Source organism: Xiphophorus maculatus, chromosome 6 (assembly GCF_002775205.1).
Source record: "Xiphophorus maculatus strain JP 163 A chromosome 6, X_maculatus-5.0-male, whole genome shotgun sequence".
Lineage (NCBI taxonomy): Eukaryota > Metazoa > Chordata > Actinopteri > Cyprinodontiformes > Poeciliidae > Xiphophorus > Xiphophorus maculatus.
This window is the reverse complement of record NC_036448.1, coordinates 3,460,110-3,486,560: the sequence shown is the minus strand read 5'-3', so window position 1 is coordinate 3,486,560 and position 26,451 is coordinate 3,460,110. Positions and strand designations below refer to the sequence as shown.

Sequence of the window (26,451 nt, the reverse complement as noted above, 5' to 3'; positions counted from 1 at the left end):
ATAAATCAAAGTCCTATAACAAATGTATCATGATATGATAAATCTCCGCCATCACTTCATATACAGGCTGAGAATTTGTCAGTTCTGGATCTGGACAGAGGTCTGGTTAAATGAAGGAACACGTTACCTCAGAGTTTATCTGATTGCTGTCCTTACCCGCTGATTTTCTGCTCTGCCATTGGCCGTAAAAGAGCGAGAACCATTGTTGTGACTCTCACAGTTTACTGCCAGGGACACATTCACGGGCAGGCCCAGTTTCTTCAGCAGGGGGACGGAATGGTTCAGATGTAGAAATGCTTCCCTGTGAACCTGCAGAAGAAGAAACGCACAATAAGACGTCTTTGTGTCAAACGAGTCGATTTGAAACGTCAGTTCGGTTCTGTTTTCAAACCTCAGTTTGTCCTGCAGACAGCACGGTGTGCAACTCTTTGCCATCTACCACCAGGAAGATGTGAGAGGAAACAGAAGCTGGTGAGATCAACAGAGAGCCTGAAGCCTGCATGATGTTTGGACTGAACCACTCCTTTAGAAGCAGGAAAACATCAGTTAATGAAGTGATCACGCTGAAGTGATGCGTTCTGTGTGAAGAATCTATTGTATGTTACCCATACCTGAATTATAGAGCAGTTATTATGGTATAGCAGTGACACCTGCAGGCCAGGATGTGACATTACATCTCCTCCAGCTCTGAGGTGGCATTCCTCCGTCTGAACAAAAACTTCTGCAGCATGTAATCCAGAGCTGCTGAATCTCAGTGTACTGCTGTTAGGCAGAGTGGAGAGGGAACTGTCATGGTTCAACACGCCCTCAACTCTCAGTTCTGGCCCGGGTTCAGCATCCAGCCTGAGGAACGCTCTCCTGCCCTTCAGATCAGTCTCCATCACAGCCGTCCACACACCCCCAGGGTGCTCCCACACTGAGCCGTTCACATGAACCTGTTGGGTCACACATCCAGCTGTCACTGTGACCCAAACTGGTGCTGAATGAACTAAACATGTTAAACTTAGGATATCTGGATTCCTTACAGCAGGGGTGTCCAAACTGTTTGGTTCATGGGCTAAAATTGTCAACTCAAGAGAAATAACATGCCAAAAAAGAAAACATCCTTTCAAAAACTAAGATTGAAATTCTGCCTTCAGTCAGTCATCGTGCCGCTCTTCTTTAAACCCTTTAGCAAAGTTTTTACCAGCTTTTCATTGAGAAGAAGCTCATTCAATGAACTCAGCAGTTGCCCAGCTCCACCAGGTGTTTGCTAATTGCTGCTGACTAGTCTGAAGGAGCTTAGCGGGAGAGTCACGGAGGAGGGCTCTGTGAGGCAGATGTTTGTTAGCTGCAGCTCTGAGGAGGAACTTTGTCTAGAAGGCAGAGCTAGGTCCAACCAGGCTTTTTGCACAGCTGAATGGTTACCATTGGAGATTAAATGATTTCTCAAACATGCATGTAAAAATCAAAGCAACACTCCATGTATGTTTTTGATGAGAGAATAACATTATAACATGATGTAAAGCTCAAAAATGTAAAGCTCAAAAAAGTCCATTTCCTTTAAAAGATGAACACTTTTTGTTTCCTCTAACATTTTTGTGACAAGATTTTAATTTAATAAGTTTGTTCTAATTCAAAAAAGATTTTCATTTGCTTCAACCACCTGCAGGTGAGCGGGTGGGAGGGAGTAATGATTCAGGGGCCGAACTAAACCATTCCAGGGGCTGCAAATGGCCCCTTGCCCATACTTTGGACACCCCTGCCTTATAGATTCCTCTCTTCTCCGGTCTTTGCCTTTAGCTGTTCATATAAACATGACAGAGTAAAAACGTCCAGCTGGATGAAACCTGGAACAAAGTCGTACCTGTAACCCAGGGCAGTCTGTCTCCCAGGCCCAAAGCCGGCGTCCCGTTCCTCTGTCCTGAGCGATTCTCCTGGCTCTAACCCTACATGTCCCAACATCAACAGTCACAGCTCCACCCTGGTCCGAACCCTCCAGAGCCGAAGCCTCCACGCTGATCGTCTGCGGCAGACCTCGGCTCTTTAGCCCAGAGAATGACTGACTGACGCTCCCGAAGAGATACGGAGTCACACAGGACCAACTTAGCTCTAAAGATGCATCCTCATCGTCCACCCTTAGAGAGGACGACACGGTCAGCTGGCAGGGAGCCACCGACAAGAGGGCCCGAAGAGCCAGAGACTGAGGAAGGACCCACCCCTACACCATAAACAGTGGAGAAAGCATCATGGTGTGGGCTGTTAGAGGCAGTCTGTCTGCTGATAGCTTTGTACACTTGTAAGATTGGGGGCGGGGCGTTATTTGTTAAAAGCTGCTGAATAAAAGTTTAGCAGTCAGAAGGAATAGTTTGATTGAGAGGAATATGATGACACGTGACCGTCATGAAGGACCAAAACTGGCATAGTTAAAAATAAAAGCAAAGATATATTGTATAAATGGCTCAATAAATAAAGGTAACAATTAAACACTTAAAATACGTCAAATTATTTTTAGAAATGATAACTTTACTTTGCGTTTTATAACTTAATTGACCTTTATTTTTTCATGTTTCCACCAACAAATTAGATATTTTAAGTACATAATACAAATTTTACTGTCAAAACCTTTCAACCTTTGACACTCAACATTTCTAAAACTCAGAAATTTGACTTTTGAAATTCAGAAATGTCAAAAAAAAAAATCTAGAAAATTTCTGAGATTAATCTCAATTTTGTTTTTGTTGTTTTTCTAGCAAATTTTCAATTTATGAAACTCAGAAATGCCCTTGTTTTTTCTAAAATGTATCAGATATTAACTCTTTTGGCAGAAATCTTTTTATTTTTCTTCATCTCCAATGGCTCTAATACACTTTCGTAAATACATACCAACAGTTAAATGAAAACATTTGTCATTTAATTTGTATCTTATCCTCCACAGTTAAAGAAAAAATATTTCATCGTTAAATGTAATGTTTTAATAGAGATTTGTTTCGTCCATGCTGTTACCTGAAGCAGAGGACAGTGGCTTCTCACATTCACAGTGAGCGATTGGGGGCCGTCTGCTGCTGCCTCCGGAGCGGTGGAGTCACCCACGCTCCCCCTGAAATAGCACCGTCCCAACTCCAGGCTAGCGTCCACCTGAGGCAGACGTCCACCTGACACATTCAGAGGTGGCGCTGCGCCGGTGGGAAATCTGAGCGTTTTTACCACACTGATGAAGTGCAGAACAGATGCACGCAGACTGCGATGAGGATCGCAGGTCACAGACAGACTGACGGAACCTTTCTGCTCCCCTCCAGCATGGAGAACTGCTCTGAGGTTTGTGTCACATCCTGAATGGGAGACAGAGATGTTGGCTGAGGCCTGTGGACCAATGAGAGTCTGCAGGAGGGAAAGGAAATGACACTACATTAGCAGACTAATAGAAAATGTTTTTGCTGTGAGTTTCTTAAATTCATTTTCCTGTACAAATTTAAACTGCTGGAGTAAACTATCCTCCATGTCTGCTTAAATGTTGAAAGTGCCTGTCAGAGTTTTATACCCACTTGTCATTAGCATGAATGGTGTATGAATTTTAAGCTTTTTAATCATGTGTTTCTTTCTCCAAGGTTGAAGGATGATACAACAAAAACTTTGCAGTAAGAATGAGGTGAATATGTTGGAATTTACTGTAGATTTTCTTTAATCCACACAATCCCTAATCCTCTTCTGACTGTAAAGTCAGAATTTTGACTTTAAAGTCAGAACTCTTTTTTTTTTTTCCTCGGTGGCCCTAATCCTCTTCTGACTTTAAAGTCAGAATTCTGAGATTAAAGTCAGAATTCTGAGATTAAAGTCAGAACTCTTTTTTTTTTCGGTGGCCCTAATCCTCTTCCGTACTATTTGACACCTTGAAATTGCCCTTTGTCTTTTTAAGAAGCTCCAACCCTTTCTTACACTTCCCCTTTCAGCACGTCATCACATCAATGTTTCTCCATAATGCCGTTTACACCTGCTTTTAGGGGCTCAGTAGCTCAGGAGCCTGATAAGTGGATGTAAACCTCTGACCTGCTGTAAGAAGTTACAACCATGACTGTGGGCTCTTTCAAGGTCCACATTATTGAACAGAAAACAGGCAATGCAGCATCGTTTCTGTTATCCATAACATAACGTAAAGGTCAGAAAGGCAGGAATCATCTTTCAGGGAAGATGGTTTATTTGCTTTCTCTCTGAAGGGAAACAAGTTCTCTGGTCCCTTGTTTCCTCGCTAACCTTCAGAAGGAAACATCTCTGATGGGCAAAAAGCATCCACTTGCTCTCCTTTTCTTCTTCCTGGCGTCTGTTTGCCAAGAGAAGCAGTTGGCACGCATCACTCTCCATCTCAACCTGGGCTTGACTCAGGGTGGCGGACGCAGTCATGGTGAGGAGCCATTGTGGCTTTAGCTTCTGCAGAAAGCTAGCTGAGAAAGACATGAAGAGTTTCCAAGCGGCGATGGGGTTAATCTGTGCAGATCCGCTGTTGATGAGCAATTTTGCTCTTCCAGAGAAGGAAGAATGGTGGAGCTGACCCGATCCTTGGAAATCCACTTTGTTTGGGATGAGAGTGCCACTGAGGTTCCATCCTACCTCAGCTTTGTGCTCCTTTGCTAGCATAGACAGAAACGATTTGAGGAAACCTTGCTGGTCCTCATAGCTCAGGAATCCCTTCAGACCATTGCTCCCTGTTTCTCCATGAAAGACTAAAGACGTTTTGTTTTGTAAGGGACCCAGAATATTCCCAACCTGCACCCGGACCACTCTCCCCACCTCTGTGCATCGTACAGCAGCCAACAGGTAGGAAGTAGCAGAGTTCCAGGAAACACTTGCTTCTGCTCTAACGTCACACAGTCGTTTCATCTTCACACGGCCCGTCACTACAGCCTTTTGTGTTTCACTATGAGTCCCATACTGAAGCAGTCCATCCCAAGCATATAGCCTTAGAGACTCCACCCTGAGTCCTGCTCTCAGATCTGCTCTCCAAGGCCCAGCCACCATCCTAGTCCCCAAAACCCACCTCTGGGGGCCAGGCCGAAGGAGGAGCCTAACGGCAGATTTGCTGGGCAGCCCTAAATATGTCAGGAAGCACAGAGAAGAATGATTTAGGTTGGCTCTAAGTTCCTTCTGGCCACCGGAACGGTAGCAACCTTTGGCTTGGAGCCATAGACCAACATGGATAAGCGACAGGCCATAGCAGAGGCCGCGGTGCGGTCTGTCAGAGCGAACGGCTTGTACCTCTACGGGCCGGTTTGCCACGTTTCCAAAGCAGTGGGCCGAGAGTCGGTCTTCAGTGGAGACTCCTGTGCAGTTCATCTGCAAAAACAAAACATGCTTTTGGTCAAATTTGCTCCCGAGAGAGATGGTGGAGTTCTCATGCTCAGCAGTGAAGCAGCCAGAGATCACCTTTCTGGTAGGTTTGCACTGTTTGCAATTTTCTGGCCAATCGCTGATTACATATCTTAAGAAACCTGACTTGGCACATCCAACTTTGGTCAATACCGATTTGTGTTTGTTGTCACTGATTTGATCAAATCAACATGAAGGTATGGGTCGAATTCTAAGCTAGCCATCTCCAACTTGCTACTTTCACAGACAAGTTAGCTCAATTTAAACAGGAAGTAGCCATGGCTACACTGGCAAAAACAACTTGGAAAAACAATTGCAGTTGCTCAGTTCAATACGTCCATCCCTCCTTCTGGCATTTGTCAAGGTCCCTCACGTCATTATTACAAAATAAATCCCATGAAATTCACGCCTGTGACCAGGTGCATCCCTTTGCACCTGGTCAACCCTTTGGCTGCCGTTTGCAAAGCAGCCAGTCCTGGAGCACCATTTACTTCACTTGCTGCTGATTGGCTGTACTCTGAAGAGAGACGATAGGGAAGACTCTAGCTATTAGCTTCTGTGTTAGTGCTCAGACAGTTTCCCCTGTGTGTATTATTAAGGTGAATATATGCACAATTTGGAGGTATGCACGCCTTTTATAACCTTGAAGTTCTATTCAAGGAGAAAGACAGTTCACACCAATGTCTTTGCGTACAAAGCATCTGAGTACAAAATTTCTTTTACTGAAGGGGAGAATTTTGCATATGAATCATTTTTGTTGCAGGCAGAGCTGTGAGATTGGAGACTGCAACTGGTCTGTGGGTGAGGCTACATTGTAGCCACTCCTCTTTGAAGTTGACCATCTACTTTCTGGCATGTCTCTTAATTTCATGGTGGGGTCTAAGTGCCGTGTGAAGGAAGGCTCTGTCATTATAACAAAAAAAAATATATTTTCCAGGCTAAAGAAAGCATTTTTTAAAGTAATCATTAATATATATCTAAATAATATAAAATGCACCTGTAAAGAATTGGGGATGTGACCCTGGAGTAGCTTCATGTGTTGCCACAGCATCATGACCAAAGCAGACGTCTTATTTTTTGACCCCACGCTAAAAAACATCTCTGCCATTCTCTCGTCTTCCACGCTAAGAACCAGACTTATGTCAATTCCTCCTGTTTCTAACTGAGGAGAAAAAAACATAACAGACATGTTAGCATGGGTATATACATCCTGAGAGAGACGATTTCTTAATGCATTCTAGTTCAAATAATCTCAAAGACAAAGTAGTCAGTTATCCTGCACCTGGTGCTGTGCTCTGGCTTGGAATGAGCCTGGCAGGCCTCTTGCTTGCAGGGCTTTGACTTGATGTTGGAACCTGGAGAAGTAGCTCCACCGCTGGTCTGTTCTGTCTCTGAGGAACTCAGCTCTGACATGCTCAGCTCCAGCCTGCAGCACTATGAGGACAGACAGTCCAAACTCGTTCTGGGTCCACTTCACCTTAGCACTGCTGTCACCAGGAACGCCTGCAACCACAACCTCAGTTAGTTAACAGATACATAAATGCATGTGCTTATGTACTGAGCTATGATTAGAGATGCACTGAGCTAATCAGTTCCTCCAGGACTTTGCTGTTGTGTTTATTTGCAATCAAAATCACTGATTTTGTGTTGCTACTTTAGAAATATTTTATTCTTTAAAAGAACTGAAATAACTGAATTTTGTTATATGCTACATTGATCAGGCTATAACTTGACATCAAGTAAGACTGAGGTAGCAGTGTAGCATAAGTAGGAAATGCTACATATGCCGATACCCCTACTGCCACCTGCAGGTAGGAGTTAGAAGTCACTTAAACCTGACGTGTTTAAACGTTTTTGTGGAAATTCTTCAACAAACTCACAATTATGCAGTAGTGCAAGAAAATCCTGGGATTTTCATGTTGATTTTGCATGAATTTCTGCAATCAAAGAATTGCAAAAGACTGGAGGAACTGGCTAATGATCGGAATGAGAAGATTTCAAACTCCCTGAATGATACCTTGAGCAATTATTGGAACCAATCACTGGAGCCGAAAGAAACTTTTCAAAAGAAAACAGCATTTTCTGCAACATGCAGAGACGCGTTTGCGGTTTATTCAGGCTCTCAGAGAGTGGAAGGCAATCAAGAGACAACAGGAAGGCTAAATGTTGGTTGCTCTGTTTTATCGTATCTTTTGGGAGGCTCAGAGGCTCTGCATTCTCCAGGGAATTTTAAAATAAAAACCCTGATTTACGGCAACCAGTCTCACTGACACAGCATGATCTCTTTATAATAAACAATATTTAAAAGACTTCTCTTCTATTCTGGACATTACAGTTCTTAAAGAAAATCTATAGAGCTCACCTGTGGTGTTGAGTCGGTGGAAAGAGTGAGAAAGCTGAACAGAGAGCTGTCCGTTTCCCCGGTTCTCCAGGTGGCGGCTAACGTTAGCACACAGGTTCTGGAGTCCGGACTGAACACAGAGCCGGGCCTGTGTCCGCTGGTAATCACCTCCCATCGTTCCTTCTCCTTTCACCAGACCTTCTGCAGCATCCAGCTGATGTCTCAGCTCTATGCTGTGTACAGCTTCCATCACGTTAACCCCCAGGTGACCTGCAGGAACATGCACAAAGTTAAAAATAACAGGATTTGTGGGGGGGTTCTCAAGTAAAAATGGCACCAATCAGGTAGTATACCAAGACAAAAATCAGTTTCATTCTACTGCATACAGTTCTGTTCAGAATTGTTCGTGCCCTTTGAACTTTTTGTCACATTTTACACTCCAACCACAAACTTCTACGTATTTTATTTGAAAATTTAACTGATACCCTTTAAAGAGCAATTTTCCATTTTATAGCAAAATCAAGCTACCATGTTGACTTTAGTTGTTATAAAAAATGCTGTATATATAAAACATGAATTAAGAGACAATTAAACTTTCCAATTTGACACCTTGAAATTAGGCCACTGTATCTTTAAGAAGCTCCTACTTTTTCCAACACTACACCATCACGACGGTGATTTTCATTATGCCGTTTACAGCCCTGTTTAGGAGTGTTGGCCTGAGAAGTAGCTCCTATAATGTGCTCAGCAATTGCACCAGATGTTTGCAAATTGCTGTTGGCTAGTCTGGAGGAGCAAGGGGAGGAGCTTTGAGGAAACAAAGCTTGGAGCAAGAGTTTAGGCACTCTGCATGGTGACCATGGGAGACTCAAGGATTTTTCAAATATGCATAAAAGAATTAAAGCAACACCGCACATATGTTTTTGATGAGGGAATAACATTAAAACATCATGTAAAACTCAATAGAGTTGATTTTACATAATACTGTCCCTTTAATTAAATCAAATGAGCCAATTTCTTAAACTGTTTCCTTTCTCTTTACACTACTTTGTGTTGCTGTGTTGGATAACAATACCTTTTGGTTTGTGTTTTGGTTTATGGTGACAATATGTGGAAGTGCTAACAGGGGACAAATACTTTCCCAATGATCGAAAAGCTGCACCTTCTGTTAAAGTATCAGAGTGCTCTAACACTCCATCCAGACTCAGGACTGACGGCAGAGCCTCCAATACGGACATGGAATGGTGAACATTCCCCAACAAAACCACCCGGAGAACCTGGGAGTTTATCTGTGACCCTTTGACCTGGACCAGCAGCTCCTCCTGTCCCAGTGTGACGGAGCCATGCAGAGCCACGCTGGAGGAGGACAAACAGACAACGAAATAAAAACTATTACAGATCTATAAAACATATCCTCAGACACACAGACAATGGCAAACCAACCTGTCTGCTGACACGTTGGCTGCCATGTTCAGCTGCAGGGCGCTGACTGACGGAAGGAGGTTCTGGGACAGATCCAGGTCCAATCTCGCCACTCTATCTGGATTCTGGAGCCGGTGGAACATCTGACCAGTCAAAGTCACCCTGCTCTTCCCATTCGCTCTCACACACAATGAACTGCTCCTTTTGCCAGTCTCTGAGGCGTCTACAGCAGCTTTCACCTGGACAGTGCATGCAGTTTGGTCGGAAAATGAGAAAATGTAACGACAACAACAACAAAAAATGTTTTGATGTTTTCACAGTGCACACCTCTAGCGCTTCGGGAATCTTCGACTTGAAGGGATGAGTGAGAGAGGAACGGAGGCTGACTCTTCCTGCTGTTCCGTTCAGCTGCACTGAAAGCTGCAAAACCAACATGGCCGCCTGGTGCTGGATGTTTAACAAGCATTGTTCTGAATGCATGCTGTACCTTTAACACTCACTGTGCACTCCTGTCTCTCTAGTCTCAGCTTTCCTCTGGCCTGGTAGTCAAAGTCAGTGCTGTGTTTAGGAATCCAGTGCAAGTATCCCTCCATCAGAGCAGAAGAGGGCAGCTGCAGCTGGAACAGAAACACCTGAATGAAGGCCTGGTCCACTCATATTTGCATTCACATCGATTTCAACATTAAAATGTTGATCAATTATTTTGAACATGTCATTTTTGGTCCAATAACAACCAATGTTTATGTCCATCTTGTTGCCATTTGTGTTTCAGGGGTTTGGTTTTTGCTTGGTCATGTGACAGTAATGCAGTACAGGATTGTGAAGTAGAGAAGCAACGTCAGTGGTGTGGTCGTGTTTTTGATTTCAAGTTTTTTATATAGTGCCAGTTCACAGCAAACGTCGTCTCAAGGCACTCTACAAAAAAATTACTCTGATTCAATCACACACATATTCCAACTGATCCTAGTTATCAAACAGTGCTGTATGCTCAATTAATTATTAGAAACTTTTTTCCTTAGATAAAAAGTTTCTATCTAAGGAAACCCAGCAGCTTGCATCAAGTCATTGACTTGCAGCATTTGTTCTTCTTGTACGATATTGTTAATTATTGGTTATCAGGTATAACTGCAATATTAATATCGGATATCAATAACGGCAAAAAATTTTATATAGGTGCATCCCCAATTTCAGATATAACTTAGATAATTTTTAGTTAGTTTTATAAGAACTAATAGAATCTGATAAATGGTTAATAATATATTATATTTTGACTACAAAACATTGATATAGAAAACAACCTCTTTTCCAGTCCTGGAATAAATGTAATGTAATAAATAATAACAATAATGTAGAGAAGGATTTTTCTTTAGAGCTGCAGTATACAACTTTTATAAAAAGACTTTTATTTTTTCACATATTAGTTAAAGCTGTCAATATGTTGTGTCAGAATTTGATGATAATCTGGAAATATATATATATATATATATATATATATATATATATATATATATATATATATATATATATATATATATATATATATATATATATATATAAGTATATATATATATATATAAAAATATCAGTAGAAGACCCTCAAAGAGTTGGTATGTCTTTGTGGGGTTTGTTGCTTTTGTACTTTTAAAAATTTTTCAATAAAATAATTTCAATAACAAACCTCAAAACACAAAATGTTCTTCAGTATTCAATGTAACATCGTAGAAGAGAAAGAGGGTGGAGGGACTGACCTGTAGTTCATGGGTGAAGTTTGCTTTAATTATTATTGTCTGCTGATTTGAATTGGAGGGGCTCTGTTGAATCTGCCCAAAGAGGCTGAGTTTGTCCTCCCCGTTAACCTGCAGCGTCCCGCGTAGATCTCTGTGTGTCTGTGGAAAAGCATCAGAACGAGAGATTATTCACTAGAATAATCTGTTTTACATTATCCATTTAACTCATATTTGATTGGTTAATTCTATACTTCAACATCTGTAAACATATAGCATTGTCAGTCATACAATATTATACATATATTAGTAGTATATTAATAGTTATTAGCACTGGAATCAATTTGACTTCCTGTCACTTCTGGTTTTAGTCTCTTCAGGCAAAAGAAAAAACACCTTTAGTGTTCTGAAGAGGCGGAGCTTACCTGGTTGCTGGTGGCAGTCACACAGACCTCAGAGTCTGATGGAAAAGTGTCAGAGCTGAACGTGTGGATGAGTGCAGAACAAACCTGCAGGTCATATTTAAGCAAAAAGGTCACTGAATGCAGTGACCTTTCATTTCCCTTAAGGGAATGAAATATCAAGCAAATCACTTACAAATAGGCTTGGCGGTTTGTAGCCGAGAGTCAATGTGTGGACGACCTCTTTGTTGTCGTGGAAACCGGCTTTAGTCTCCAAAACGTAGAGACCTTTAACGAGGTCCACAGTGAAGGTTTCTCGCAGAAGAAGAGTCTGAGGAAAGTTCTGGAAGGGCTGCCTGTGTGAGATGGCAGCTGTTACGTCCTGCTTTCTGGTAAACTGCAGCTAATTTAGTGGTGAGGCTGCTGAAGTTGGTATATGATTCACACCTTCAGGTTCCAATTGGCCAATACCAGCTGATCACCAATCTCCTAAAGTTAAGGAAATTGGGGCCAATTTATCGGTACGTTCATAGTTGGTACCTGAATGTACACTATAATCTATACAGATGACAGATTATAGAAATCATACTTTGGGGTTTGTGAAACCTTTTTGATGACTGTAGGAGTGATTTTTAGAGTATTTTCTTTTGGCATGCCACCACTTTAAATGGGATTCATCTTAAAAAGTACAAGAGCCACGTAGAATGCAACACTGTTCATGTTGCATAGCAAATAAACAGAATTATTCCACTCTAATGGCAAATTCTATAAAATGTGTTTGGATTTGTGAAACTTTTATCAACCACATGCTTTACATGAGGTTCAGCTGTGAAACCTGTGTAGATTTATTCTATGCAAATGAGTCTAGAAATAAAATACTGGTTTGTAATGTTTGGGAAATAACAGTAGCTGCATTTCCATTACAAAACTTTGTTAATATTCCGCTAATGTCAAAATAACACAATTTTGTAATTCCTGTGTTTCCGTTAAATAAAAAGCACAATTAAAATAATACATGAATGAGTTTGTTCATATGGTAAGTCATTAAAAATCATTTTTCAAAATCCTCCAACCACTTCCTGTTGTCTTCTTCTTTTAGATTTGCGCCAGTGGCAACATCCGGTTGTTGATCATGTGATTCTTGTGATGCGAAAAAAAAGTGTTTCCATTACAATTTTGTGACATAAAACAATTTTGATCAGGCCCAAAAGACCTGTGTCATCCTAGCAACAAAACTTTATCAAACAAATACGGTTGTTTTTTTTTTTCAAATAAATTTTCAAAATGTCAAATTGTTTAATTGTATGGTCAATGGAAACACAGCTACTGTGTTTTGTACAATCTGTCATTTGTGTAGAAAAATTCTGCTTAAGTGTCATTTTCAATATGGACCTGATCTAAAGTGGCAAAATGAACTCAGAAATTCCACTTCTTTCAGATTTTACAAGTTAAATGAAATAATTCTGTTTCAGATTAAACATTCAAGTGCTGAATCAGAAGCTGTCAATCAGATGCTAACTTCAATTTCCACGTTCAGAGGAGGATTTCATCCTCCAGACTGAGACACACACCTAAATTGGAGCTGGGCTGCTTTCTGATACATCTTCCTGTCCCTCCTCAGCTCCTCCACCCATCCCTCTAACTCCACTTCCACGGTCGGACTCTTCGGCTTGGTGAAGGCCATCTTTAATATCGCCTGCCTCTTCTTCAAATTCTTCAACACGTCCGCAAACAGAGACGGCTTGTTAGGACGTTACACAAGCAGCAAAAAGATTGACACATTTATACCGTAAATAAACGAGGCTTCCAACTCTCCCAGCCCACTGTCTCCACCCACCTTATCAGCACCGCTCACAGCAGCAGTGAAGCTGACATTTTGCCTGCCACATGTGGCGCTCATCACCAGGGCGTGGCTGGATTTAGAGCTCTCCAGAGAGACGTTCGCCTTCAGAGGAGGAGTCCAGAGTGAAGCTAAGGAGCCGTGGGCCTTCACTGCCTGCCTCCCCACCGCACCCCAAACCCCCGCCTGGTGAGAGACACAGATTATGCGACATCAAAGCAGGGCCGGATGGTATGCCTCAAAATAAACCTCCCCCTTTTTTTATACAAAATTTGATTCCTGACTTTAATCAATTTATTTTGCCTCCACACTTTGAAAGATGCATATCTCTTCAAGGCACCATAAGACACTACGCTGTTACTGTTCAGCTGATGTGTGTTTTACCTGGACATAGGTAGCAGCTGGTGTGTGGAGCTCAAGGCGCGCTGCTTTCTCTCTACCCCGATCCCTGTAGAACCCGTCCAGAACCAGGTTGCGGATGCTCAGCCACTTGCTGGCCGTCAGCTCCGAGGTGAGCTGCAGGGCATGGCGGTTTGGCCGGCTCAGCCTGTAGGCGGCATAGATGTACTGTCCAGGTGTGTCCATGTTGAACGTGCCTGGATGGAAACACAGAGGTGATGGTCAGCGGGTCGGGCGCAGGTGCTTAGTTGTTCCCCACATCCACATACACACGACAGAGTCACACCTTCCCATTTTTTATGAAGGGAGTTTTCGGGGGGGCTCTTCCAGTGTAACCCCGCCACCAGAGGCATCAGGTTGTTGTAGTTGATTTTTAGGTGAGTGCTGCTCTCAGAGCCGTGCTGCAGCAGGCGAGAGTGCATCAGCTGAGTCCTGTAGTTCAAGTTCTTCTCAGGCACCTGGAGGGTAAACTGGAAAGGAAAGAACATGTCGCCTGTCGGAACACAATTTTATAAAGAAAAAATAATAAAACGATGAAAAAACTAAGGAGTGTTTACCTCCAAAGTGTAACTGGTGTGGTTTTGTGTGGACTGGTTTCTGAAGGACTGACTGAGGAGCAGCGTGTGTTTGTTATTAATCTCATCCCAGTGCTTGCCGTAGCTCAGGTCCAGGACGGATTTGATGTGGCTGGGGCTTTCCTCATGCTTCATGTGGATCTGTTCACAGACATCTGGGTCATTTCTTATTGTAACACATTTCTATCAGAATGACTCAAGAATTATAAGGTTTAGCTGGCTTGGTTGTCTCTTGGAAGGTCTTTATTATTAAACCTTTTAGCTTTAAAAGAGGGCACCAAATCAATGTGACAAAGTTCTTTAACATCACATCCAGATGAAGTCTCCAAACAGGAAACAGGAAGTCATGGATCACTCAACATCTCAAATGAATTTTAAACGGCCAATATTATGTGTTTCCAGGCACATAATACCACTTTATAGCATAATTAAGTAACTGTGTTAACTTTAGTTGTCTAAAAATGATTGATGAATATGAAATATGACTTAAAAGAAATTTTGCTTCGAAGTCATCACAACATGGCTCCTCTATTAACCCTTTAACAATGTTTGTTGTGTTACACTGAGAAGTAGCTCATATAATGACCTTAGCTGATTCACAGTTCCACCGGGTGTTTGCTAATTGCTGATAGTTAGTCTGAAGGAGCTGATCGGGGCGTTATTGGGGAGAAACTTGGAAACTGTGACTCGAAGGCGGAGCTAGGTCCACCCAGGCGTTTCACTCAGGTGAATGGTTAGTTGCCACAAGAGATTAAAGGATTTTGTAAACATGCATGAAAGAATCAAACCAACACTTCAGGTATGTTTTTGATGAGGGACATTATAACATGATATAAAGCTCAAAAAAGTAGTTTTTACCCAATGCTGCACATTTAAAACATAAAGTATATATATATATATATATATATATATATATATATATATATATATATATATATAATAATTCCCTTATATATATAAAATATTTAGTTACATTAGGACTTGCTTGGGGTGCCAATAATTGTGCCATCAGTTTTTTAAACAATTAGTATTTTCTCATTTTCAGTGTTACATGGTGCTGTCTCCATAAAAGTTACATCTTTCACAAAGTGCCGCTGTGTGTTCAGTGTCACCTTGTGGTTGATAGGTTCCATGTTAGTGCAGTAGAATTCATGATCAGCTCTCATGATGTACGTGAGGTTGGAGTCCCTCCCTCTCCTCAGTCTCTGGGATGTGTAGCACTCCTGATGCAGGTTCCTGGAGTCCCCTGTGAGGACGTGGAAAACATAAATTATATAAAACTAACCATAATGACAATCATTACATATTGTGCCATAATTGTGGAGCAGGTGTCTGCAAAGGTCTGAACTATAGATTTATTATTTTTGTTAGTTTTGGGGGTTTTTTAATCCTCAACCTGTTATACAGTGGTCGGCACTGTATAACAGTGCCGCTAATCCACTAATGTGCCAAAAGCGGAGCTAATTTTTCATTTAGCGCTTTTGTGTTTTTGCTAACTTTATGAACATTTAGCACACTTAGCTTCCCCTGAATTCATTTTTCTAGATATATTCTGAAACGCTAATTTACTTGGCTGTTTTCTAGAGCTTCAGTTGACATCTGTGTCAAAGTTTTGTTTTTATCGACTCTTAGGAATTCTTCAGTTAGCTAAACGTTTCTGCTCATGCTCTTATTTTGAAGTGTGCGAAAGCTATTTAGCAGTCCTGTTCTCTCTCTCCACATTCTCCACTTGTGATGCAGTGCATCAAATGACATTTATTCTGTACCCATAATGCATCGCTGTGGAGCACAGTCAGTAGTTGTATGGTAAACAGTTTAAAATCCACTGAATGTTTTATTTATTTTACTTTCACAGGAGTTCTGGCCAACAGGCAGCAACCAAAAAGTTACATGATTAAACTGCCCCATGTATTTTTTGACTAAATAGCAATTAGCCACAACACTCAACAAATATGAAAGCAAAATTATGAGTGAAAGGTCCAAAATAAAATCACAACTACAGTACAGACCAAAAGTTTGGACACACCTTTTAATTCATTGAGTTTCCTTTATTTCCATGACTATTGACATTGTAGATTCACACTGAAGGCATCAAAACTATGAATAACACATGTGGAAATATGCACTAAACAAAAAAGTGTAAAACAACTGAAAATAGCCCTTATATTCTAGTTTCTTCAAAGTAGCAACCTTTTGCTGTGATTACTGCTTTGCACACACTCGGCATTTTCTTGATGAGCTTCAAGAGGTCGTCACCTGAAATGGTTTTCACTTCATAGGTCAACCTGCCCTGTCAGGTTAATAAGTGGGATTTATTGCCTTATAAATAGTCATGAAAATAAAGAAAACCCATTGAATTAGAAGGTGTGTCCTGTACTGTATATGTTCTCAATAACAAATTTAGCCCATGTATCAGGCTGCATTTAGAATGTTAGCATTAGTTTGGCTAAATGTTGTTTTAACCTACTGTTGTAGCATTAGCAGAACTAATGTTTATGATTATTAGCGCTTACAACTACCCAAACTAACTCTTTAGCTAGCAATGCCCACCACCGCATATTTATTCTTCATAGGTTTTACATTTTAAACAGTTTCTAATGCAAATCAAAATAAATTTTCATATTCTACATGTAAACTGAAACTCTCATTTCAAGATGGCAGCTTGCTGCTAACACTGCATTGGTCGTATCTGTTTTTACCTCTCAGCCCATATTTGACCCTAAGGACAGAGCTCCACAGCTCCCCCTTCTGTTCCATCAGTCCTAGCATCCTGCTGCCCACCAGTCCAGGTAAGAAAAGCTCCGCCTCCACAGAGTACTGGCCGCTGCTGCTGCTAAGGTCCTGCCGCCGCTCCAGAGCCACTAAACAACAGACAACTGCTAGTTCTGTGGCATCTGTAAAAGCAGATGGACGTTTCTAGGGCCTGAAAGAAGAGCGTCACCTGAGAGCGAAGCCGTCTCTCTGAACACGTTCTTCAGAGTAGCAGAGAAGCTGCTCTTCCTGCCCAATCCACGGGTGACATTAGCAGACAGAATCACAGGCCGTTGATCGGCGGCCATCTTAGCTTCCAGGTGGTAGCGCATTCTCTGCTCATACTGAAGGCTGGTGCTGTCCACCAAACCCTGCAGAGACATGAAAAAAAGGTACGTTTAATCGATTCTCAACTAATATACCTCCAAACCTTTTATATAATACTTACCATGAGATAAAAATGGACACTGTCGATTACAAGCTCAAGCTTCCCAGATTTTATATTCCTCTCTTGATCAAACTGTCCTAAAGAAAGACAGAAAGAACAAGTCTTAAAAGGTTAGATACCTGAGAAACCCCGAGTCCGTTTCATGCTTCCTCTGGACCTGACCCTGTAAGACGATGGTTTTCAGTGGGTGTTTGATTCTCAGCAGCACTCTGTGGGAGCTGAAGGCCAGGTCCAGAGACATGTCCCTGGGAATGGAGGACTGGGGCGTGGCAAGGAGGAGGTGGATGGAGGCCTCTCTGGGTAGCCAGGTCCCCCTCTAGGTTAAAACAAGACAGACAATGAATAGAGTATCTCTTTTATGGCATAAGTAAGGGTGACCATATTAGCATATGAAGTTGATCAACATTACAACTCTGTTTCACAGTTTGACACATTGCAACCACAAAGTAAACATCAATGTAACTTGCTATATGCCTTGGACTGGCTGTGATCTGTTGGGATAGCCTGACTTCTTATGAAGACATAACACATTTATTTATTTATTCATTCATTTACTTTTACTAGTACTTGACTAAAAACTTTTTGAGTTTCACATTTAGAAATGACTTAAGTCAGAATTAAACAGAGAAGCATTTTCATCCACAAGACTAAGACTAAAACTAAAATGGCTGCCAAAACAACAATGCCCCTGGCTCCTTCTTTTAACCCTCCACACGTCTTGATATGTTTACAGCAGTGTCACATCCAATCTAAAGGATGGATTGAAAAATATAAAGCGATCACACTTCTCCTGAGATTACACACAGTCATGCTTTTTAAAGTTGTTTTATTAGATAGTTATAAAGAACCAGAACCTTTTTCCTCCACTTCACATTCATGTGCTACTTTGTGTTGGTTTATTACATAAATATCCAAAGAAAACACAATAAAGAACATTATCGAAATATTAATTTGTTGGCATCATTAGGCAATATCACAGGAGGATATATACATAAAAGAAACAATTTCATGTAAATTGCATGAATGTTCACCTGTAAGTTTATGAGTCATATCAAAAAAATTTGAATGTGTCCCAATGAGGATTGTTTGTCGTATTAAACGTACCTTTTGAAAAAAAACATTTAACCAGGTACTAAACATACTTTTGATTTAGCATAAATTTCTGTTTTCAGTAATGTTTTTCTTTTTGTCTAATGTAATATTTCAATTTCAAATGTCATGTTTTTGTGAGCTACATGTGGAAAATCATAATTGACAGAAACAAAGGCTTTCAAACTGTGTCAGTGATAAAGTTCCTAAAATAAATGAGCTTTTCAATAATATCCTAACTTATTGAATGGGTCAGTAGTAATAGTGTATGCATACCTTGTAATGTAATGAGTAAGCAGCCTCCAGCAGATAATAGTGGAGGCCTCTGTCCAGCTTCAGCAGGCGGAGCGACAGATGGGCCGGTCCAGTGGGGGGCAGAGCGACACCAGAGGGAAGTGAAGGGTATGACACGTTGGAGCACAGCTGCCAGCCAATCATTTTAGACCCTGCAGGACACCATAGTTACAAAACACTACGTTAGAAAAGAATGGAAAAATATTGGAAAATACATTTTAAAAAATGCTACTTTTATATGAGTGTGGACAGTACGAAGTAAAAATATTGTTAAGGTTTAGTTTGTCAACCCTGTGGAACAGTGAGAGAGACCGCAACTTTCTGATTCAAACCGTTTATGAAGTCTATTTTGATTCAGCTGCTTCCGTTTTTTTATTCATTTCTCTTTTTTAAATCAATTTAATAATTCTCCTTGCGTGGTATAACTTATATAACGAAATGACAATAGAGTGACATGATCGGTTCATTAATAGATTGATAGACTTATATATACTGGTATGGACTCAGCAAAAAGCTTTTTCAGTTTGTATTTTCAAACTTTGATTTGAAAATACAAGTTTTGGACTACTTTTCTGCCTTCTCTCTATGTTTTTTTTTATCCCCGTTGATAGAAAATGTGTGTACTGAGTTAGAACTAACCCAGTGTCTCTTTAGTAGAGTAAAGAAGGTAACACTGATGGTTCATTTAGGATCATTTTAGCCAAATAGCAGAGAAGGTAAAGCCATGACTACAAACTCACAGCTTTTTGGCGTGCAGGTGGTCTTCTGGATTCGACTCTTCGGTCCCTTCATCTCCTCTCTGTGGTCTCCGCTGAGCTGAAACACTCTGGAGCTGGACAGCACAGAGGTTGCATGTCGATTTTCAGAAACAAAACAGCCGATGTAGCTGTGATGCTAACTTTGTCCATGCTACAACAGTGCCACCTTTACATTTTTAATTATTTAGCAATTTATTTGTGTAAGCAATGAAAATAAAGACTGTTCTACTCTAGAGTTTTAAATGATAGGGCTCCCATTTCAGGTTTCTCTGAGGTCTAGTAGCCCTACCCTTTAACTGTCCAGTATACGGCACGTACAAATAGTTTAGTGGCCCATTATTGGAACTAGTAGCCTCTTTTGCATCTCAGTTAGGCAATAACCACACAACCACAAACCCACCATTAAGGATCACTTTGTCCTCTCACGTCATACAAAGTGGTCGGCCATAATCACGGCTGTGAGCATTCAGACAATGCAGTTGGGGTTGTGGAATCAAAGGGGCGTGGCTTTAAACTCAGAGCCTGCTGGGAATTTTCCCTTGGCTAAACTCTGTTTCACGATCCTCAAATATGCTGTTCAAATACATTTAGTGCTACAGACAAGTTGCAATGTAACGTCACGTGTGCAAGTGGAGGGCAAAAAATGGCTGGCCAACAATGACTACCATTGGTTTTAGCTGTCAGCGTCACTCGCTAAATATTAAATGTACGTGTGATACATGAAGGAAAAAGCAATGCAGTGGTGTGAAATTAATTGTCAACATTATGAGCACTAGATATCAAGGTCAGAAAAAAGTTTTAATAAAAAAAAACAAAAGTAGTGACGGAGAGGGGAGTAGGTTAGTTATCCTGGCTTGACTTTGACAATCTTAACATGTTGAATCCTGATGCACTAGTGGAGCTGGTGTCAGTCAGTTGCAATGGCAACAGGACTGTGTTTAACACAGACAGTGAGAAAAAAGAATATAAGAGGTTTTGAGTTGTTCTTCAAAGTGTTTTCTGCTTTATTTTTCCTTTTGCTGTTTCGCACTGCACTAAATTAATAATAGCTACATCTCCAGGTTTCTTTTTCTTAACGAAATCTTTGCCCTCTCACGTCATACAAGCTCCAGAGGGTTGTGCGCATGCACGAAATTTCGGATGTGTCTACACAGAGGTAAAGTTGTCATCTTCCATCCTCAGCGTACAACTAGACCACTGGTTCCATGATCCCATAATGGCCCTTACAGTGCATTAAACTGTAAGTTCTAATACAGTTTGTGGTTACTGTTTTATTTCTACTCCCAAGGAAGATGGGAAACACTGTATTTTTGGATCCATTTCAATTTCCTATTTTGTGTTGTTGGGACTTTCCAGCTGATCAAAGGGAATAAGGGACATTTGTAGATCCTAAAACAAAAGATGTTCTAAAAGGAGCTAGAGCGTACATGAGACACGTCGAGTCATCAAGCAATATCTTATGAAGAGGGTATGCTGCAAGTCACACTGGTAGTACTGCCCACATCTCTGTGTCCAAGCTAGCATTCCAGATCTGTCTTTCAAATCTTTTCTTAATGATGCCTGTGATGCTGCTATCCCAACAGATTGCGCAACTAGAAGAAGGCTGATGCCACAAGTAGAGGCACAGATTATCTAATTACAAAGAGACTGTCAGCATGTTTCATACAACAGCTTCTTTATATTTCTGTTATTTCATTAAGTGTGTTTTTACAGCACAAACAAGCTTGACGAGAGTTGTGACATCTTGACACATCTCCACTGGTTAGGGCCCTTACCCAGCAGGGGGCCCCAAATCTGCATGTTCACCTCATCTCAGGAACATAAAAATCTCCTGTCTTTATCTAAAGCCGCCTCATATATTTGTTACATGTATGTAATAAATTAGTTTTTCATGCTTGAAAAACAAATAGTAGAATTTAAATAAAACAAATTGCAAAGATTACCTGTGACTGTTTTATTTTATTTTATTTTTTACCATTATGAGGCCATTATTTGGTCATTAGTGTTAGGTCGTATTATTGGACTACACTGTCATACATGAGGTGGCCTAGCGAGCCGCCATTAGCAAGAAAAGTAAACTGGATACATGGCATCTAAAGAAATTTAGTGGCCCGGAAAAACAGAAGGAAAAGTAAACAGGGGAAGAAAAGTGATCAAAGAATTAAGGTGATTATTGACGATGTGGGCTGGATAAGTGGAGGTGTAATGTCTTATTTTGTTAGGGTTTTTTTGTTCAGCTAGCTAGCCTAGCAAAATTATTATTTAGCTGGCTAGAATGAAGTGTTTGCTTTATGAATATGTCACATCTGTTGCCATGGGAATGACTCACTAGACTTGTTTATTTAGATCATAGTAGGGAGTTTTATAAACACTCAAAATCTCTTTTATTGATGTATTGAGGATTATTGTTTTCCTTCTCTTATAGTTTATTAGTTTAATTCACATCAAAGTGTGTAATTTTCTAACCATTTAAATGGTTAGGAATTTATTCATTGTAGTTTGATAAAGTAGGGGACTAACTGTATTCAAACCATTGGAGACCCAAATTACAATTTTCTAAGGATCTGCCACTGACAGCTTGGTGTCAGATATCACAGCAGGACTTCAAATGACTTGTGAGCTCAGTGCTTAAGTGTGTTTGGGCTGTTTTGCTGCCAAAAGGGGGACCAACTCAAAAGTAAATGAATAATAATGTGGCACAGTGTTCATTTTGTCAAGAAGGATTTTGGTCAAAGTTTTAATCAATTTACTTCTTTTTCCAGAATGAAAACAAGATCAACACTAAATAAAACCTCATGACAAAAACTGAATTTCTGCCATGCGCTTTGAAGAAAACCAGATAGCAGTGGAGAGAAAACATCCAATCAGATGTCGTTTTTTGGGGGGGGAGAGAGATGAGACAAGTTGGATAAATAAACACTTAGACTTACACATACGACTTAAGATTTATTTATTTTTAACCTAAATGACAAAAGCAAACCCAAATAAAGTTGGCTCAAATAAGAAAAGTTAGCCTACACCGCCATTAAATACCAACGCTTACCTGAGAGAGATAACGTCCATGAAGTCCTGTGGTGTGTTCAGGGTGACTCGGACTTCCCGGCCCTCTTGCAGTTGGAAGCTCCCATCCAGGCTGGGGGAGCTCCTGAGCTCGGCGAGCCATTCAACCGCGGCCTGACCCGGAGCACCGTCCACCCCCATCCTGGCTGACAAGCCCACATAAGCACTGGGAACAAAGACAACCAGTTACACTCTGCTGATAGACTAACCATGTGGCCACTGTTAAGACTGTAAACTCAGCACTACTTGGGACGGACGTATCCATTCAGGGAGAAGTGCGAAATGTCCCTGTAGTTAACGCTGCCTTTCAGGTGCAGTGAAAGGAGAGAGGTCATATTGACGCCTAAGTTGATGGGGACGCCAGACAGGGAGGGCAATCGCAGCTCCTCAGCCATCAGCACACCCCTGTGGCTCAGATGAACCTCATGACCCTGCAGGACAAAGCAGAAGGAAGGAAAAACGGTGGGGGTGATGGGCTGCAAACAGACCTAGGAGTATCAGTATCGGTCGTTGTCTTCGACTGAAATAGTTTTACTGACGATTCAATCAACTTGTTGGCATTGTAGTCGCTGGTCGACTGAGTTTACAGAAAATGTAGTTGAGTAAAGTCATAACATAACACTTTTGCTAAAAGAGGATGGCTGAGTTTTTCTTTGACAGGATGCAAATATGAGTGGAAAATGATGCAGAAAAATCATATTTTCCTAACATAATGACAAGAAAAATAGATGTAAACAAATATTACTGGTACTGTCCATGTTATTTTGTTGTGCAAAAGCTGCTAAAAACACCTTTTGTAATAACTAATAAAAAAAAAGAAAAAGAAATAATAGTTTGTTGTTTATCATGTTTAGCCAAAAACTTTAGGAGTCATTACAGAAGCTCCAGTTACTCTGTAGAGGCAAGTGGAAATAATATGAATTTATATCTTCGCAATAAACAGACAAATATTGAGTTTTGTGTTTTGAAAAAATAACAATAAAGTTTGAACAGCCAAAGATCATAAATAAGATACGCAATTTATGCAAAGATAATGTCTCACTAGTTACTATACGTTAAATCTTAATGGGTTGCATCTTCTTTCAACTGTTTCCATCTCATTGTTATTAGCATTAACACAATGATCGGCCTATATAGAAGAGCTTAGGTTCGTATTTGTATTATTATTTTTTTTTATTTACTTTTTATCTCAATTTCATCTGGAAAAAAATATGATTATTTTTGATGGAGGTTATAACAAAAAAAATTTTAATTTTCATCCCTATAAGCTGGATGTTACCTTGAGCAGTTTCACAGCCAGCCCAGCCAGACTGAGGGAACCCTGATGGATTTGGTCACGGACGTCATCACATGTGAACACACTGAGCTCGTTCCCGAAGATCTTCACAGAAACCCGACACCTCGGCCTTTCCTCGTCTGCTCTCCTTCTTTCAAACAACTGCAAACACATAAAAAAACAAACATAAATGCATCAAAAACCTGCAGAAATGTTATAAATCTCTTAGTTAGAAATGTTCATTTCTAACATTTCTAACATTTTGATTTGCTTCACTGCTGAAGAGTTGATTCTGTTCTGTTCATTCATTGTGAACAGGCTGATATGTTTGGATGGGTTTTATTATTTGGTGTTATGAATCAATATGTGGACCAAGTAAAAATAGGTTCTTGTGTTGGACCAAAAATGCAGTAAGTTTGACTCCAGATGTAGCTAGTTTAGAAACAGCGCTAATACTCATGTTAAAATAGCTAACAAGTGAAGCTTCCTGACCCTTAAGCTCCTCTTTTATGGTTTTGGCAGGGATAAAAAAAAAATTGGAATGCCACAGAATCAGAAAACAGTAACAAATTATTTAATAGTTTATGATTATTTCAGTAGTGTTTCATGCCTTAATTAAAAATAAATTCCTAATTTGTGTTTCTTTTTCTGTTGCACGGTAGCACGGTTAGTTGCACTGTTGCCAAGCGGCAAATTGAGATTCAAACGGGTTTGAATCTCAGTTTGCCATCTGTCTGCATGGAGTTTGTATGTTCTCACCAGTTACTCCGGGTTCCTCCCACAGTAAAAAAAATATTTGTTAGGTTAACTGGTCTTTATAAATTACTGAGACATGAGTTTGTGTGTGTTTAGAGATAGCTCTAATGCTAATGTCAAAATAGCATTAGCGGTTGTTTGACCAGTGTGTGTCCATGTTGCCCTGCAATGAGCTGGCAACCTGTCCAGGATGAACCACACCTCTCGCCCAATGACCACTGGAGATGAGAACCAGAACCCAGGCCGCAACCCGACAAGGATGACTGGGTATAGACGACGGATGGCTGGATGTTTCTATTGCTCATTGTTAAACTCTTCTTAATTTCTAAATAGAAATACTGAATTAAAACATATACAGAATGTTTCAAAGTTTTTTTTTGGCAGTGTGTCTGTTAAAACAAACTGCTAAAGGAATCTTTGCCTCTGGCTCTCTGGGCACCGCTGGTTGGCCCAACCCGTCATCTTGGCGGATGAATTAACTCCAGACTCTTAACAGGAGTTCTCCTATGACCAGCTCCCATCTGGTCCTTCCACCATGTTTCTGCTGGATTGAGGTCAGGACGTTGGTCTTTGACTTGGCCATTCCACAACATTAACTTTATTCTTCTACGGCCATTCTTTGGTTGAATGACTTGTAATGCTTGGGGTCATTGTTTTGCTGCCTGACCCATTTTCTCTCGAGATGAACGTCAGACAGATGTCCTGACAGTTTCTCTTTAGCATTTGCTGGCTGGCATGATGCAAAATCTATCATTCCTTTACAACCATGCCCATCCTGCTGCAGAACAGCCTGTGATACTGGCACCACAATATTTACACTATGTGATTAGGAGAATGGCGATATTTTTATTATTTTTTAAAGGACAACTCCTTGTTATTTTAAGAAAAAATATATATCAGTTGGTTTCATCTGTTCTCGAAGCAGGCTTTTTAACTGAGAGAGCAACGTCTCATGCAACCTGCCGTCCACAATAATCTTGTTAATGTTTTACAAAGAGTGGAGGGAATGTGTGATAGAACTCTCAAGGCAGACAGAGGATGGTGCACTGCTGTGAGTATGACTGTTAGACGTTTTGTTGTTTTTCTTTGTTTTGTTTCAGCCACATTGGGGGTTTTCATGAACGGCCTATTTAAAGGCGCTTTGCACAGCTGGTTGCCACGGGATATTAAAGGATTTCTCAAAGAATCAAAGATATGAAAGAATCAAAGCAGGATTTCAGATATGTTTTTGATTAGGGTGTAACATTATAACATGATGTAAAGCTAAAAAAAAGTCAATTTAACATAATACTGACCCTTTAAGGTCAAGCCCCATCGGATCCAAACTTTTTAGCAAGCCTCTAAAAAGCATTATCTACTTTCTTGTTTTAAGCTCCTGAGGTTTTTGTCAGACATTTTCTTCATGATTTTTTAAAAATGTTATTATTAGTCAAAAGTGCTTTCCAGTCTCTTATATTTATCAATGTTGAGTTATGAACATTGACCTTAACTGTGACGAGGGACGACTGTAATGCTTTAGATGTTCCAGATTCTGTTGTTTTCTCTGGATGAATCCATGATGTCTAATTTTGGAAGGTCGACCTCTCCATGGGAGGTTCTTCACTGTTCCATGTTTTCTCCATTCATAGATAATAGATCACACTTCATTTGCTGGACTCCCGAAGTCATGCCTCAGAATAATCTGATGCCTTTTAACCTTTTCCAGACTGACAGATGTTGATGACTTTGTTTCTTTTCTGCTTTAGAATTTCTTTACACTGGGCCCTGATCTCCTAGCCTACTTTATGTTTTCAGACGGGTTCTATTTGAGTGATTTCTTTGCTCTAAAGGTCTGGCACTAGTTAGACCTGGATGTACCCTTTGAGACTGGACCAAAAGCTTTTTTTTAAAAATTACATTTACTTTTTAATTTAACATCAAAAACAATTATTTTTCTACATAGAGTCAGGTCAGTTTTGATAGCTTTTTCCATTTAAA

At 40.5% G+C, this 26,451-nt stretch overlaps 1 protein-coding gene across 4 annotated transcripts in view; it reads right to left on the bottom strand.

Annotated features, from left to right (window-relative positions):
* The window catches only part of LOC102233917, a 56,825-nt gene that overhangs the window by 19,292 nt on the left and 11,082 nt on the right, over positions 1 to 26,451 (bottom strand). For all 4 annotated transcript variants that reach the window (XM_023335804.1, XM_023335807.1, XM_023335806.1 and 1 more), the window contains exons 17-47: positions 23,722 to 23,880; positions 22,689 to 22,873; positions 22,426 to 22,608; positions 19,365 to 19,456; positions 18,607 to 18,776; positions 17,404 to 17,557; positions 17,242 to 17,318; positions 16,984 to 17,164; positions 16,742 to 16,903; positions 15,155 to 15,288; positions 14,025 to 14,183; positions 13,754 to 13,937; positions 13,453 to 13,664; positions 13,066 to 13,254; positions 12,800 to 12,942; positions 11,425 to 11,584; positions 11,253 to 11,336; positions 10,852 to 10,989; positions 9,604 to 9,720; positions 9,431 to 9,523; positions 9,125 to 9,342; positions 8,844 to 9,037; positions 7,703 to 7,951; positions 6,623 to 6,843; positions 6,338 to 6,502; positions 5,230 to 5,307; positions 2,986 to 3,360; positions 1,847 to 2,200; positions 612 to 935; positions 392 to 523; positions 157 to 309 (exon numbers count right to left, since the gene is read on the bottom strand). In XM_023335804.1, coding sequence (XP_023191572.1) covers positions 157 to 309; positions 392 to 523; positions 612 to 935; positions 1,847 to 2,200; positions 2,986 to 3,360; positions 5,230 to 5,307; positions 6,338 to 6,502; positions 6,623 to 6,843; positions 7,703 to 7,951; positions 8,844 to 9,037; positions 9,125 to 9,342; positions 9,431 to 9,523; positions 9,604 to 9,720; positions 10,852 to 10,989; positions 11,253 to 11,336; positions 11,425 to 11,584; positions 12,800 to 12,942; positions 13,066 to 13,254; positions 13,453 to 13,664; positions 13,754 to 13,937; positions 14,025 to 14,183; positions 15,155 to 15,288; positions 16,742 to 16,903; positions 16,984 to 17,164; positions 17,242 to 17,318; positions 17,404 to 17,557; positions 18,607 to 18,776; positions 19,365 to 19,456; positions 22,426 to 22,608; positions 22,689 to 22,873; positions 23,722 to 23,880 — 5,439 coding nt within the window. The remainder of the gene's footprint in view (positions 1 to 156; positions 310 to 391; positions 524 to 611; positions 936 to 1,846; positions 2,201 to 2,985; positions 3,361 to 5,229; positions 5,308 to 6,337; positions 6,503 to 6,622; positions 6,844 to 7,702; positions 7,952 to 8,843; positions 9,038 to 9,124; positions 9,343 to 9,430; positions 9,524 to 9,603; positions 9,721 to 10,851; positions 10,990 to 11,252; positions 11,337 to 11,424; positions 11,585 to 12,799; positions 12,943 to 13,065; positions 13,255 to 13,452; positions 13,665 to 13,753; positions 13,938 to 14,024; positions 14,184 to 15,154; positions 15,289 to 16,741; positions 16,904 to 16,983; positions 17,165 to 17,241; positions 17,319 to 17,403; positions 17,558 to 18,606; positions 18,777 to 19,364; positions 19,457 to 22,425; positions 22,609 to 22,688; positions 22,874 to 23,721; positions 23,881 to 26,451) is intronic.